This window comes from Oncorhynchus keta, chromosome 30 (genome assembly GCF_023373465.1).
Source record: "Oncorhynchus keta strain PuntledgeMale-10-30-2019 chromosome 30, Oket_V2, whole genome shotgun sequence".
Taxonomy (NCBI): Eukaryota; Metazoa; Chordata; class Actinopteri; order Salmoniformes; family Salmonidae; genus Oncorhynchus; species Oncorhynchus keta.
The window spans coordinates 51205602-51221705 of NC_068450.1; the positions used below are offsets into that span (position 1 = coordinate 51205602).

General features: G+C 42.5%; 1 protein-coding gene across 1 annotated transcript in view; it reads right to left on the bottom strand.

The window, feature by feature from the left end:
- Nucleotides 1-48: 48 nt before the first annotated feature.
- Nucleotides 49-16104, bottom strand: part of LOC118363683 (pyridoxal kinase-like) — a 28473-nt gene continuing 12417 nt past the window's right edge. The window contains exons 4-11 of the mRNA XM_035744804.2: nt 15252-15335; nt 10840-10874; nt 9277-9362; nt 8109-8154; nt 6646-6757; nt 6379-6515; nt 5020-5086; nt 49-4846 (exon numbers count right to left, since the gene is read on the bottom strand). Coding sequence (XP_035600697.2) covers nt 4728-4846; nt 5020-5086; nt 6379-6515; nt 6646-6757; nt 8109-8154; nt 9277-9362; nt 10840-10874; nt 15252-15335 — 686 coding nt within the window. The 3' untranslated portion in view covers nt 49-4727. The remainder of the gene's footprint in view (nt 4847-5019; nt 5087-6378; nt 6516-6645; nt 6758-8108; nt 8155-9276; nt 9363-10839; nt 10875-15251; nt 15336-16104) is intronic.

The following is a 16104-nucleotide window of genomic DNA, read 5'->3' on the forward strand; positions in this document are numbered from 1 at the left end:
TGTGTTGATACTAATTTACTTACAGAAAAAAAGCAGGTGGATATAATATAATCATTACTTTATTTTTTATTGCATCATAACATACATATTATATATTATAAATGTGGATTTGTACACTACAATCTTCATTTTAACATGTTATAAAATATTCAGGCTCAAAAAACGAAGCACTAAAAACTTTACCAAACAGTTAATACATTTCATTGTTTGCCCATTGAGAAAAGAAAATGTAAAAAGAAAATCTTCAACATAAGAACAAAAAGAAGAGCCAAGCATAGACTGGTCACTGTTAAAACCACTAAGGGACAGATACAGTTACAAAGGCAGGGGGTAGTAGGGGGCACTCAGTTACGCTTAATGCTTTGCTCGTAACCAAGTGAGAAGTGGGAATTTACCACATACAACTGGGAAAAATCCACTTGAACGGGCCTCCAACTGGTAATTACTTGTGGGAAACTCGTTCACCATCCTGAGCTCCCCTTTCTCCTACATGCTGACATCATCTACTAAGGACATAACCTCGAAACTGCATTTCCGGCAGTTAAATGCAACAAACATTATTTATAAAAAATCTATTAATATCGTTTTTGAATACTAATTTGTTTACAAGTGTGACAGCTGTACTTTTAGTTTATGGTTTTTGCAGTTTGTTGGCCATTAGTCAATCAGCGTTTCTCGACGAGTTCAAAGCAGGTAATTGCAACCAACTAGTATTTACGACTTCACAATCTGTAAATTCCCACTTCCCACTTGGTTACGAATGCTGCATTAGTCAAAGATCTCCCTTTCTGTACTGACATCATGGTTAATGTTCTAGTGTTGCCTACTGTTTCTTGTATACATATGGCAAGAGTACATGTTATGATACTTTGCCAAGGGACTATTTTAGGAGAGAGTCAACACTACAGCAAACACAGTGGTCCAAACAAAGAAACATGTAGGGGTGGGCATTTTTTCTCACTTTTTCTAAGACCTAAGACACAAAATGTTGCACACCATGTCAACAATCATCCTTAACCAATTTTTTTTTTGTTTCATCACTACTGCAATCGAGCCACGTGCTATTGGCTGAATATTAGGGAAGAAGAGATTCCGGAATGTCCCATCTGATTCAAGGCAGTGCCCTCAAATATGTTTCAGAAATTGGCCATATCTTTAGCACAGATTCATGATCCACAGTACATACATATTCCACTGTCCACAACATATTTATACATATACTATATATATATATATATATGTATAAATAACATAGATTTTGTAATCCACTGTAAACTATCCCACTACATTTCCCCCAGGGAATGTGCTAAAACATTGCTGCAACAACAGTCAATATGTTCAAACTGTTTCCATAGTTTCCCACAGAATACTGGGAGAGCTAAAGATTTGGTTATGACCAGACTCCATTTTTGCAAGGCAACCCACTTCAGACCAACATATATATCTTGCCAGAAGACACAGACAGCCTCGACCATCCAACTCCCCAAAGCTCCTACTCAAAGTACACACTCGGACCACTCAATGGCAGTTTTAGGTGCTTCCGTTTTGGAGTTCAATGACCACATACAGTATTTGGGTTCAAAAGCTGGCACAGCCAACAAACCTCACCACCACTGACTTAGTCAGCAGCTGGGCTATTCCTACGAGAGCACCGGAAAGGCTAGTTTCTGGATGATAAGTCATTGCTTGTCTTCTTCTTCTTTTTTTTTTACTAGTTTCCCCCCACCCCACCCCACCCCACCCCATGCCCTCCCATAAAACCCCCAAACCCCATTACAGGAAATATACACTTACATACATGTACATACTCTCACACACACACGCAAACACACAAATGTACAGTAACGCACAGTTGGAACATATATTAAACAGTTCACTGGTTTCATGAAAAGCTGAGGAGTAAGTACATGTCAGTCAGAGCAGAACTAACCCCTGATTGGTCCTGCACACGGACACCCCCCCTGTCTGATGAGAAATGGTTGTTTCCTCAACTTTGAGTCCCTGTAACAGAGCATCTCCAGAAAGATCCAATCGGCTTTCTCCACATTGTTAATTTTTCAGAACAGAGGGTAAGATATGGAGAATTCCCTACAAAGCAGGGGCAGACAGAAAACTTACAGCAAGTTGGCTAAATAACAGGATTCATATTAACTTTATTGCAATTTCATGTCTGTATCAGGAAACAGCCAGTTCGGCACTCTCTAACATAATTTGATTTCACAAGTTTGGCACAGACAGAGAAACCATATCAATATTATATCTGCCCAAGATATGTAAATATACAAATACACAAAAAAGTATATGAATGTTTTGCACGTATAAAACGAACAGTGTAGATTATCCTTGCTAGACCTTACATCCAATTAAGACCAAAATAAAAGACATACGCATGGTAATTCCAATAACATTGAAATTTGAACACACAAGGATCATATATCAACAAATGTTGAAATGATAGATCTCCAGCATTTCACACATTGTAAATAACAAATAACAAACAACACAAAAACATACAACCACAAAGTTAGTGACGTGCTTACAATGATCATACACTGATCATGATCTAAGCACCGAACATGGACAATTGATTTAAGAATCAACATACCCAAAACCATTGTCCTGTTGTGACATATGAGGTAAAACGTGTCTAAACCACCACTCCTCCACTGAAATAAGTGCCTCAGGTTCTATCCTATCCCTGATCAGTATTCTGCCCTCAGCTGTGCATGTATTTCACAGGGCTTGATTGATTGACAGATTGTTGGTTGGTTGATTTTTGCAGGCCAGATATTAGAGGTCGACCGATTAATCGGCATGGCCGATTAATTAAGGTCGATTTCCAGTTTTCATAACAATCGCTAATCGTCATTTTTGGACACCGTTTATGGCCGATTACATTGCACGCCACGAGGAGACTTCGTGGCAGGCTGACCACCTGTTATGCGAGTGCAGCAAGGAGCCAAGGTAAGTTGCTAGCTAGCATTAAACTTATCTTATAAAAAAACAATCAATCTTAACATAATCACTAGTTAACTACACATGGTTGATGATATTACTAGTTTAGCTTGTCCTGCATTGCAAATAATCAATGCGGTGCCTGTTAATTTATCATCGAATCACAGCCTACTTTTCCAAACGGGTGATGATTTAACAAGCACATTCGCGAAAATAGCACCGGCTTTACACCAATGTACCTAACCATAAACATCAATGCCTTTCTTAAAATCAATACACAAGAATATTTTTTTAAACCTGCGTACTTAGAAATTCATGTTAGCAGGCAATATTAACAAGGGAAATTGGGTCACTTCTCTTGCGTTCTGTGCAAGCAGAGTCAGGGTATATGCAGCAGTTTGGGCCGCCTGGCTTGTTGCAAACTGTGTGAAGACCATTTCTTCCTAACAAAGACCGTAATTAATTTTCCAGAATTTTCCATAATTATGACATAACATTGAAGATTGTGCAATGTAACAGCAATATTTAGATTTATGGATCCCACCCATTCGATAAAATATAGAATGGTTCCGTATTTCACTGAAAGAATAAATGTTTTGTTTTCAAAATGATAGTTTCTGGATTTGACCATATTAATGACCTAAGGCTCATATTTCTGTGTGTTTATTATATTATAATTAAGTCTATGATTTTTGATAGAGCAGTCTGACTGAGCGGTGGTAGGCAGAAGCAGGCTCGTAAGCATTTATTCAAACAGCACTTTCCTGCGTTTTCCAGCAGCTCTTCGCAATGCTTGAATCACAGCGCTGTTTATGACTTCAAGCCTATCAATTCCCGAGATTAGGCTGGCAATACTATAGTGCCTATAAGAACATCCAATAGTCAAAGGTATATGAAATACAAATAGCCCTATCATTCCTATAACAACTACAACCTAAAACTTCTTAACTGAGAATATTGAAGACTCATGTTAAAAGGAACCACCAGCTTTCATATGTTCTCATGTTCTGAGCAAGGAACTTAAATGTAAGCTTTTTTACATGACACATATTGCACGTTTACTTTCTTCTCCAACACTGTGTTTTTGCATTATTTAAACCAAACTGAACATGTTTCATTATTTATTTGAGACTAAATAGATTTTTACTTATGTATTATATTAGGTTAAAATAAAAGTGTTCATTCATTATTGTTGTAATTGTCCTTATTACAAATATATATATAAAAATCAACCGATTAATCGGTATCGGCTTTTTTTGGTCCTCCAATAATCGGTATTGGTGTTGAAATTTCATAATCGATCAACCTCTACCAGATATAACCTCGGCCTTAGCTAGACTGGGCCACCACATTGCCACTGTAGTTAGCTAGTGCTGCAACTCCAATAGGCCTAAGCCCTGTGATGCCTGGCCTTGGAATAGTCTAGGCCTGGGCTGGGCTGTGAAGCTGTGTGTGCAGGACAAACCAAGAGGTTAGGCGAGCTCATAGAGGGAGTGGGAGAGATGAAGAGAGACCGAGAGAGACCAGGTTATCAAAGGGAGGTGCGCGAGGTGCAGTAGCCCCCACCCCAGTCCACTCACGTCTTCCCCTCCTCTGCTCACCCCCCAGTCTGTCCATCCATACCCTGCTAAGTCTCCTCATATGGAAATGTTGTGCTCTGTAAGAGATTTCTAAGGCAATGTCACATTACAGATAAAAATGTACAACACCTATACATTGTGCGGTTGTGGAGCGGGTGGAGGGGTGGGGGAGGGGGATGGGATGTGGGGGCTCTATAGGGTTAGGACAGTAGCCTCCATCACGATGGCGGGGTCCTCGATGTCCGCTTTGCTCTGAACCATTCTCAGCTCCAGTTGAGGTGGGCTGGGTTTTCGGCCAGGCCCTGCTAACTCTGAAAGAGAGAAAGAGAGAGAAAGATGGAGGGGGGAAAAGAGGAGAGAGAGAATCACCCAGAGAAAGAGAAAAACAAAAGGAGCAAAAGAACGCTCAAGAATCTTAAACACGAGCACATGTACACACAAACACTTCTTAGAGTGAGTAAAATGATGCTTGATTTTGTCTTACCGTGAGCATAGGAGATGGTCCTCTTGATAACGTGATGCATGACTGAGAAAGTCTTCTCACATGCAGTCTAACAGAGAGAGAGAGAGAAAGACAGAGACTTCTTTGTCGAAGCAATATTGAAACTTTCAAAGGAAATTAAGCCGCCATCCTGATCCTTCTTTTACAATTGCAGTTTTAAAATCCTAGGACTGAGCACCCCGTCAGTGGTCCAGACAACTTTTGAAACATTGGGAAGAGTGCCAGCATACCACAACTATCAAGTTACCTTGAGAATTATTCGGGGAAGTTCGAATGGTGGGAATGTAGCTGACTGATTGATATCACTATTATTCTAAGTATGATGCTGACAGTATCATTGGTGAGATTTAGCTATAAAACCTAGACGGTGCCCCTCCAATCTTTTCTATTGATTGCTTCTGTGACAGCAGGGACAGCGCCACTGAGGGCCATTACTATCACACTTCGGGGTGAAGTTTCCCCTAGATCCCTTCCCCAATCTTCACCATTAGTGGGGGAAATGCAAAACTGACTCAAGATTAGCATGTAGGGCAGTGGTCCCCAACCGGTCGATCGCGATTGGTCCATCTCCAAGCCATTCCTACTCAATCACCAAAACATTTCTGTAAAAAAAACGAATGATAAAGCCTTGCGTTCCTCTTTAAAAAAAAAAAATGGTTTCATGCTGTTGGGGTAGGTGCACTTGATTCAGCAGCCCTAGTGCCAGGAAGGCAAAGTGTTACCATTTTAAACAATTTCATGTGTCTGAAGGTAGAACACCGCCTACCCCGGCAGGCCCAGAGAGCAGATCAAGTGAACCTAAAGGTCTACCGCTAGCCAATCACATAGCTCAGATCACCGTGTCTAGTTTCCTTGAACCATATGCTGTAAAAAGAAACCTCGAACGCACAGCAAAGTTGGTAATGTGAGATTTCAAAACGTTTAAAACCCCGACTAGAGAGAGACTCAACGAATACAGCAAAGTGCTGATGTTTTTATGAGTAAGTTCCTGTTTAAGTTATTATTCAGCACTGTCAACACTTTGTTCAACAGTTTTACAATGTCATACAATGTGCGTTCTCCCTACTTCCCTACAACCAGCACTGCAGCTGCAATGAATAAGTATAGGAAAGTGTTTCGATAAGCTTGCATAGTTATTATTAGATTTTAATTGGTTAATGTTGCATAGGCTTACGTTTTTTTAAGTCATGTTTAAAAAAAATAATCTGAGCAGTAGATCTCGACTTGCATTTTGACTCAGAAATGGTTAGTGACCAATGATCTATGGGCAACTTCATCTCAGTCTTTGGTGCCAAATCAGTCCTCTAGGTTTTATAACTGGCTTTAGTGTACACTGCAGACCTTGAGGTCGTTGGGGTAGTGGTGAGTCCAGGCCAGCAGCATCGCAGCAAACAGGTCCCCTGTCCCCACAAACACAGCGTCCACCTTGGGGATCTCCATACGGACCCTCTGGGTGGACTTGGTACCATCAGGCATCACTGGAGATGCAAGAAGAGGAAATGTTGCACCAATGACCAATGATTCACAGATGGGATATAAAACCATGACAGTTACATCAATTACTAATGGTCATTGTTAGTTTGCCCACTCTTGACCACACACACTTACACGTCCTCTGGCTGCCCAGGGACACAAGGAAGCGGTCACCCAGACGCGAGGGCAGGTCAGAGCTGGTGATGACCACCGTGTCAGGACCCATCTTATGGAGCAGGTCCATCACCTGGGAAAAGAGGCAGCAGCCAGGGGGAAAAGGTCAACTACCTGCTACATCTAATGGTGCCACGTCCCTATTCAAATACTTTAAAAAATGCACCCTTCTGTGTAGAGCCATGGTTGAGCTGGTAACACCCAGCACATATTCATGCCTCCCCAGCAGAGACAGGGCTCCAATCCCCGTCTCCACCCTTCTTGGGAATACAGATATGCATCTGTTGGTCACAGATACCTTTAAAAAAAAAGTAGGGGCATGGATCAGAAAACCAGTCAGTATTGGCGGGAATTGGAACACGCTGTCGTACACATCGATCCAGATCATCCCAAACATGCTCAACGGGTGACATGTCTGGTGAGTATGCAGGCCATGGAAGAACTGGGAAAAGTTCAGGAGTTGTGTACAGATCCTTGCGACATGGGGCTGGGTATTATCATGCTGAAACATGAGGTGATGGTGGCAGATGAACGGCACGACAATGGCACGTCACAGTATATCTGTGCATTGAAATGACCATCAATAAAATGCAATTGTGTTCGATGTCCAAAGCTTATGCCTGCCCATACCATAACCCCACCGCCACCATGGGGCACTCTGTTCACAATGTTGACATCAGCAAACTGCTCGCCCACACAACGCCATATACACTGTCTGCTATCTGCCCGGTACAGATGAAACCTGGATTCATCCATGAAAAGCACTCTTATCCAGTGTGCCAGTGACTATCGTAGGTGCGCATTTGCCCACTGAAGTCAGTTACGACGCCGTCAGGTCAACACCATGGTGAGGATGACGAGCACACAGATGAGCTTCCCTGAGAAGGTTTCTGACAGTTTCTCTTCGGTTGTGCAAACCCAGTTTTATCAGCTGTCCCGGGGGCTGGTCTCAGACGATCCCGCAGCTGAAGAAGCTGGATGTGGAGGTCCTGGACTGGTGTGATTACACGTGGTCTGCGGTTGTGAGGCCGGTTGGACAAAGTGCCAAATTCTCTAAAACAACGTTGGAGGCGGCTTATGGTAGAGAAATGAACATTCAAATATCTGGCAACATCTCTGGTCGACATTCCTGTAGTCAGCATGCTAATTGCACACTCCCTCAAAACTTGAGACATTATTTGTTTTAAATACACCATTTATTTTTGCCTTGAGGAAATCACAACTGTCATGGAAGGCTTGGTGAAAACAATGGTGTGGATGCCATCTGCTTACTTACATATCAGTGAATACCTCCAGGAAGGAAGAATCCATTTTATTGGTGTTTAAACATGGCCCATGGATTATGTACAAGGTTTGACATGACTTGATGACAACTTTGCAACATAATATATTTGTTGCATTGTTCTATGGCATCTAAGACTCACCTCCACTGCATCTTTCTCTGTGCTAATGTTCTTCCCTGTCAGGAGCCTGGAGGACAAACATGTGCACATTAATAAGGTCACACACACACACACAAACACACCCATGGTAATTTAACCTTGACACCAGAGGAGGCTGGTGGGGGGAGCTATAGGAGGACGGGCACATTGTAATGGCTGGAATGGAATAAATGGAACAAACACATCTGTTCCATTCATAACATTCCAGTCATTAGAATGAGCCCGTCCTCCTATATCTCCCCCCACCAGCCTCATCTGCTTGACACTAACACCACATTCATTGTATACAGCAACCAACAAACAGTCTAAGGAAGAGTCTGTTTAGTGTTCTTCTATAGTGTTCTAGTGCCATAGTGAGAGACAGTGAGCAACATTTACGCCATCATCTCCAAGTTAAACGACTGAGACTATCATTAGGCTGTGGAAACACTTCAGACACAACGGACAGTATATTATTATTCATCTGTAATTCCATGGGAATCCACCAGAGGGACCCTGTGCATCACTAGAACTGGGATTGCAGTGACGAGCGAGGAGGTGATTTAGAAGTAGGGTTGAAAGGAGGGAGGGTAGAAGCAGTGGAGCAGACACACACAAACTGACACAGCACACACAAACCGACACAGCACACACAAACCAACACAGCACACACAAACCAACACAGCACACACAAACCAACACAGGAACAATGATGGAAGAATACAGAAAAAAAACACAAGCAAACAAACACAGAGAGGAGTGACTAGGTATCAAGAACCATCAACTCAGTGTAGCAACCACCTTACTGACGTGCTACACACCATACATAGGCCTTTAGTGTATCTGTATATCATTTGATGGGATATTGAGTAAAATTACATCAATGTAGTTGATTAGGATGTGGATGAGGCTTCGTGATGCTGATAGTAACAGATACGACACAGTCCCTGGGGTGCTTTAACGCTCCGTCTCTCACACACACACACACACACACACACACACACACACACACACACACACACACACACACACACACACACACACACACACACACACACACACACACACACACACACACACACACACACACACACACACACACACACACACACACACACACACACACACACACACACAACAGGAGCAGCCTTATAGGTTCACTATTACTCACTCTGCTTCAAACTGATTGGGTGTGATGATGTCGGCCACTGGCACTACCTTGTTCTTGTAGACTGGGTGCAGGTTCTCAGGAACGTACTGGAGACAGGAAGAAACACATCAGTACCGGTGAGCAGGTACACTCGCGCACACACACACGCAAGCACACACACAGGGTGCATCTCAATCACCTGAAGTGGCTGCCTCTCCTCATCAGCCCTTATTTATCTACACCGAGCTGAAATTGCTGCCTAGCTCAGATCAGAGCAGACAATGGAAAGGGGACAAGGAAAGGGGACGAGGAAAGGAAGCAACTTTAGACTACTGAGATGCTTAGCAAGGAAAGGATGGATGCATTGAGCCAATCAGAATGATGAGCACATCTTGTCCAAACAAACAACCATTTTTCTCAATGTCACTATATACATCAACAAACAGTATGCATGTATGCCCTTGTGCTCTCTCTACCTATCAAACACACATACAAACTCTAGTGTACGCACACACACACACACACACACACACACACACACACACACACACACACACACACACACACACACACACACACACACACACACACACACACACACACACACACACACTGTAACACGTACGCACGCACGCACTATGAGTCACAATCGAGCAAATTATTCCGCATAATTCTCTCCGTACAAACAGCGAGGGCAGCTCGGCTCATGTTAATTTCATCTGTCACTGTGAAATGAGATGTGGTCTAACCTTCCCCAATCCACCCTCTGCAATACTCACACGTCACACACACACCCACACCTTGATGCAACAATGACATAATGTCAACTGATCCCTGATGCTCGGGGGTGGGGGGGCGGCTAGATAGAGGGAGGAAGACAGGGACAGAAAGAGACAGACAGAGAAGGGACATGGGACAGCAGAAAGTGAAAGTGGGTCTCTAAGGCCAAGGCCACATTGTGACTTTGTGTCTGAAAAACTTGCCAGTGGTTTTCTTTTTCTTTTTTCTTTCTTTTTTTTGTTGAATTTTTACCCCTTTTTCTCCCCAATTTCGTGATATCCAATTGTTTAGTAGCTACTATCTTGTCTCATTGCTACAACCCCCGTACGGGTGCCAGTGGTTTTTCAACGGACAATGGAGATCATTATCCATCAAAAAATGCTCAACATGCCCTTTTACCTATGCAGCTCATCCAAAAAGAGTTGTCTTGAACAGACAACTGATGAGTGCATATAAGATTTCCGTTTATGTGTCTCAGTGTGGCTGCGGTCTTAGGCTGAACTCATTGGTTCAGGTAAAGCTGAAGGTCAGCGTTGCCCCATTGAATGAGATTGAGCAGGAGTAGTGACATCACTTACTAGTACCATCTGATCACTCATTAAAGGCACAGTACTCTCTGGTGGCCTAGATTGTGTAGGATACATACCTACCACTGTCAGTGTGGGTTCAAATCCGACCCACTGTCTATGATGAACTCTTCCAATGAACTCTTCCCCACTATTCTCTTTTCATGATCTTTTCTGCTCTGTTCAATAAAACGTACAAAATACAGGCAGCGTAACACAAAAACACAAAAGTACTCACCATGGAGCCATGGTCCCCCAGCACCGGGTCACACACTAAAAAGGAAAACGAGAACACACTCAATCCCTAACACAGATCTCTCAAGTTTTACACATTACAGATGTTTTTGTATCGAAATTAACCTGACCCAAGACGTCTTCTGACTAGGTTCATCATCAGCTAATTACATCAAACACCTGGGTCGTATTCACTAGACACCACACAGAAGAGAACGGGACGAAATGGGGATGGACCACACGAACAAAGAAATTCTCGTTTTCATTTTCCGTTGCAAAATGTTTTGCTATGTTGTACACTAATGAATACGACACTGCCCTCAGAACAGACTGTAAACATGCACTTACAGCAGTTTTATTCATCCTGCTCCTACATGTTGTTCAGCTAATTTACATGGAAATGCATGGGCGTTATTAAATTATGTCAACTTTAATCTTAGTTTGCAGCTTAATTGACAATTATTTACTTGGGACTCGCTGATACAGATACAACGGTCCTGTCAGCACTTTTTCTAAATGCATTAAGGGCTTAAGGCGTCTGCATACTTAGGTTCAGAATTTAAAAAATAGGCAGAATTCATCTAAAATAGAGGACATTCGGGAAAGTATTCAGACCCCCTTTCCCTTTTTCCACATTTTGTTACGTTATAGACTTATTCTAAAATGTATTCAATAAAAAAAAAATCCTCATCAATCTACACACAATACCCCATAATGATGAAGCAATTTTCTTTGGTAATTTATTGAAAAATATATTTAAAAGAAATCTTATTTACATAAGTATTCAGACACCTTTGCTATGAGACTTGAAATTGAGTTCAGGTGCATCCTGTTTCATCTTTGAGATGTTTCTACAACCTGATTGGAGTTCACCTGTGGTAAATTCAATTGATTGGACATGATTTGGGATGGCACACACCTGTCGATATAAGGTCCCACAAAAAAAACTAAGCCTTGAGGTAGAAGGAATTGTCCGTAGAGCTCTGAGACAGGATTGTGTCATGGCACAGATCTGGGGAAGTGTACCAAAAAATGTATGCAGCATTGAAGGTCTGCAAGAACACAGTGGCCTCCATCATTCTTAAATGGAAGAAGTTTGGAAGACTTAATAGAGATGGCCTCCCAGCCAAACTGAGCAATCGGGGGAGAAGGGCCTTGGTCAGGTAGGTGACCAAGAACCCAATGGTTCCTCTGTGGAGATGGGAGAACCTTCCAGAAGGACAACCATCTCTACAGCACTCCACCAATCAGGCCTTTTTGATAGAGTGGCCAGACGGAAACCACTCCTCAGTAAAAGGCACATGACAGCCTGCTTGGAGTTTGCCAAAAGGCACTTAAATGACTCTCAAACCATGAGATGAAACCAATATTAATCTCTTTGGCCTGAATGCCAAGCGTTACGTTTGGAGGAAACCTGGTACCATCACTACGATGAAGCATGGTGGTGGCAGCATCATGCTGTGGGGATGTTTTTCAGCGGCAGGGACTGGGAGACTAGTCAGGATCAAAGGAAAGATGAATGGAGCAAAATACAGAGAGATCCTTCATAAGGATTTGCAGAGAAGAATAGAAGACACTCCCCAAATACAGGTGTACCAGGCTTATAGCATCATACCCAATAAAACTGTAGGCTGTAATGGCTGCAAAAGGTGTTTCAACAAAGTACTGAGTAAAGTGTCTGAATACAGTTGAAGTCGGAAGTTTACATACACCTTAACAAAATACATTTCAACTCAGTTTTTCACAACTCCTGACATTTAATCCCAGTAAAAATTCTCTGTCTTAGGTCAGTTAGGGACACCACTTTATTTTAAGAATGTGAAATATCAGAATAATAGTAGAGACAATTATTTATTTCAGCTTTTATTTCTTTCATCACATTCCCAGTGGGTCAGCAGTTAGTATCAATTAGTATTTGGTAGCATTGCCTTTAAATTGTTTAACTTGGGTCAAATGTTTCAGGTAGCCTTCCAAAAGCTTCCCACAATAAGTTGGGTGAATTTTGGCCCATTCATCCTGACAGAGCTGGTGTAACTGAATCAGGTTTGTAGGCCTCCTTGCTCGCACACGCTTTTTCCGTTCTGCCCACAAAGTTTCTATGGGATTTGAGGTGAGGGCTTTGTAATGGCCACTCCAATACCTTGACTTGTTAAGGACTGCTGTCCTTAAGCCATTTTGCCACCACTTTGGAAGTATGCTTGGGGTCATTGTCCATTTGGACGACCCATTTGCGACCAAGCTTTAACTTCCACATCGTTTTCCTTCTCGTGGTGCCATCTATTTTGTGAAATGCACCAGTCCCTCCTGCAGCAAAGCACCCCCACAACATGATGCTGCCACCCCTGTGCTTCACGGTTGGGATGGTGTTCTTCGGCTTGCAAGCATCTCCCTTTTTCCTCCAAACATAAGGATGGTCAATATGGCCAAACAGTTCTATTTTTGTTTCATCAGATCAGAGGTAATTTCTCAAAAAAGTATGATCTTTTGTCCCCATGTGCAGCTGCAAACCATAGTCTGGCTTTTCTATGGCGGTTTTGGAGCAGTGGCTTCTTCATTGCTGAGCGGCCTTTCAGGTTATGTCGATATAGGACTCATTTGACTGTGGATATAGATACTTTTGTACCTGTTTCCTCCAGCATCTTCACAAGGTGCTTTGCAGTTGTTCTGAGATTGATTTGGACTTTTCTCACCAAAGTACGTTCATCTCTAGGAGACAGAATGCGTCTCCTTCCTGAGCGGTATGACGGCTGCGTGGTCCCATGGTGTTTATATTTGCATACTATGGTTTGTACAGATAAACGTGGTACATTCAGGCATTTGGAAATTGCTCCCTAGGATGAACCAGACTTGTCTACAATTTTATTCTGAGGTCTTGGCTGATTTATTTTGATTTTCCCATGATGTCAAGCAAAGAGGTACTGAGTTTGAAGGTAGGCCTTGAAATACATCCACAGGTACACCTCCAATTGACTCAAATGATGTCAATTACCCTATTAGAAGCTTCTAAAGCCATGACATAATTTTCTGGAATTTTCGAAGCTGTTTAAAGCCACAGTCATCTTAGTGTATGTAAACTTCTGACCCACTGGAATTGTGATACAGTGAATTATAAGTGAAATAATCTGTCTGTAAAAAAATTGGAAAAAATTACTTGTGTCATGCATAAAGTAGATGTCCTAACCGACTTGCCAAAACTATAGTTTGTTAACAAGAAATTTGTGGAGTGGATGAAAAACAAGTTTTAATGACTCCAACCTAAGTGTATGTAAACTTCCTACTTCAACCTACTAACCCCAGTTTTTGCAGGGGTTAGTCTTAATCACACAATTTTACATGTGACTAAGATGTTTGGTGCAGTATTTCTCATGTGAAAGAATGTGCATGAAAACTAGTCGTCACTTGAAGACTGACAACACTTCATGTTCTCACTCCTACTAGGAGTAGTACTGTTGACCAATCACTGACAAAGGGGGCTAGACTTCGCCTACCGAACTTCGGCTTGCCTCAGGAAAAATGTTGTGTGCACAAACAGCCCAAAAAGAACCTGCTGAAGACCAAAACAAACAAAATGTTGTCATAATATATGCATGACCTGTTTCAACTGGGAAGCATACGGCAAGCTATATTCTACATCAAGCTTGTCATTACCCTGAAACCCGGATGAAGGCAGCTTAGCTGTCGAATAACAGCTGTCAGCTGCTCTGACATCAGCTGTCAGCTTACCGATCATTGCACCTGTACATAGCCCATCTGTAAATAGCCTACCCAACTGCCTCATCCCCATATTGTTTTAGTTTTTTTGCTCCTTTGCACCCCAGTATCTCTACTGGCACATTCATCTTCTGTACATCTATCACTCCAGTGTTTAATTGCTAAATTGTATTTTTTTTCCCCGCTATGGCCTATTTATTGCCTTTACCTCCCTAATCTTACTACATTTGCACACACTGTACATGGATTTTTCTATTGTGTTATTGACTGTATGTTTGTTTATCCCATGTGTATCTCTGTGTTGTTTTTGTCGCACTGCTTTGCTCTATCTTGGCCAGGTCGCAGTTGTAAATGAGAACTTGTTCTCAACTGGCCTACCTAGTTAAATAAAGGTGAAATAAAAAATAAAATGTAAAATCTATTACATTTATTGCTTCTGGAGCCATGAGAGTGTGAGGCTTTTCTTTTCTTTGTGTCCTTACGCTTCTGCCAACACCAACCTGAAGAGGATGATACAATAGCTAGGGCCAGGAGTTTTTCCAGACCAGTTCTCCCTGGTCAGGTGGTCAGGACAAACTCTTGGCCCTAACAATAACCCATACAGGCATCTTGAACTTGTGATCAGTAGTGGTCGAACCCCACCCTGTTGATTTGAACAGATGTGCAAGACACACACACATAGGGGTGACAGTGAGGGATACACACCATACACAAGTTTAGGATTGGCCCTCTTCAGCTCTTGTACGATGTCCACAACCATCTCCAGAAAAGAAGTGTCTCGAGTGTACCCTGAAGGGAGAACATGATTCTGGGTCAAAACCAACTCCTTAATGTCTCAATAAAGTTTTATACAGTTCACTGCAGACAAAACCAAACCCTCACCCAGGGCTCTAATGAGAGGATCAGGGATCATGGAGTGACAGTGAGTGTGTCAGTGCTTTCTCAGAGTGGACACAATTAATGCTTCTTCGTGGACCATGTCACGCCTGAGATTTTCATTGTATTTGCATAGAGGCAGGTGGAGTCTTTTCTGCAGTGTTTGTGTGCATGAGAGCAGGACCTGCTGTCGCTGCAGTGCTGGCTGTACGTACAGTAGGTAGGAGATAAGGGCCAGAAGAGAGGAAGACAGAGAGGGAGAAGATTCAATGGGAATGCTGATGTAAGGCTTGTTTGTGTGGGTGCCTCACTTTTGTGCTCGGCCACCAGGCTCTCAGTGAGGGAAAGCCCATGTCCTCATGGCCAATTTAAACACACAGGGGCTAACTGTCTCAACACCAATCCCCTTCCTAGTCCCTAACCCTAGACTTTTGCCAGTCTGAAGGGTCTGGATAGGTATGAGTGTAAATAAGGTCACACTGCTTGCTTAGCGACTAATGCTTCCTCCTAACTTGGCTCATACCGAGGGCTCGAACACAGGACCTCTGGCTTGCAAACATACGTGACCGCCCTCCTGACGCTAGCTATTTGGCAGCGCAAGTGGGGACACTTCAGACTAAGGTGTGACTTTCACACATCTCTATGCACTACATGAGCAGTGTACTAGTTGAGCTTCCACCAT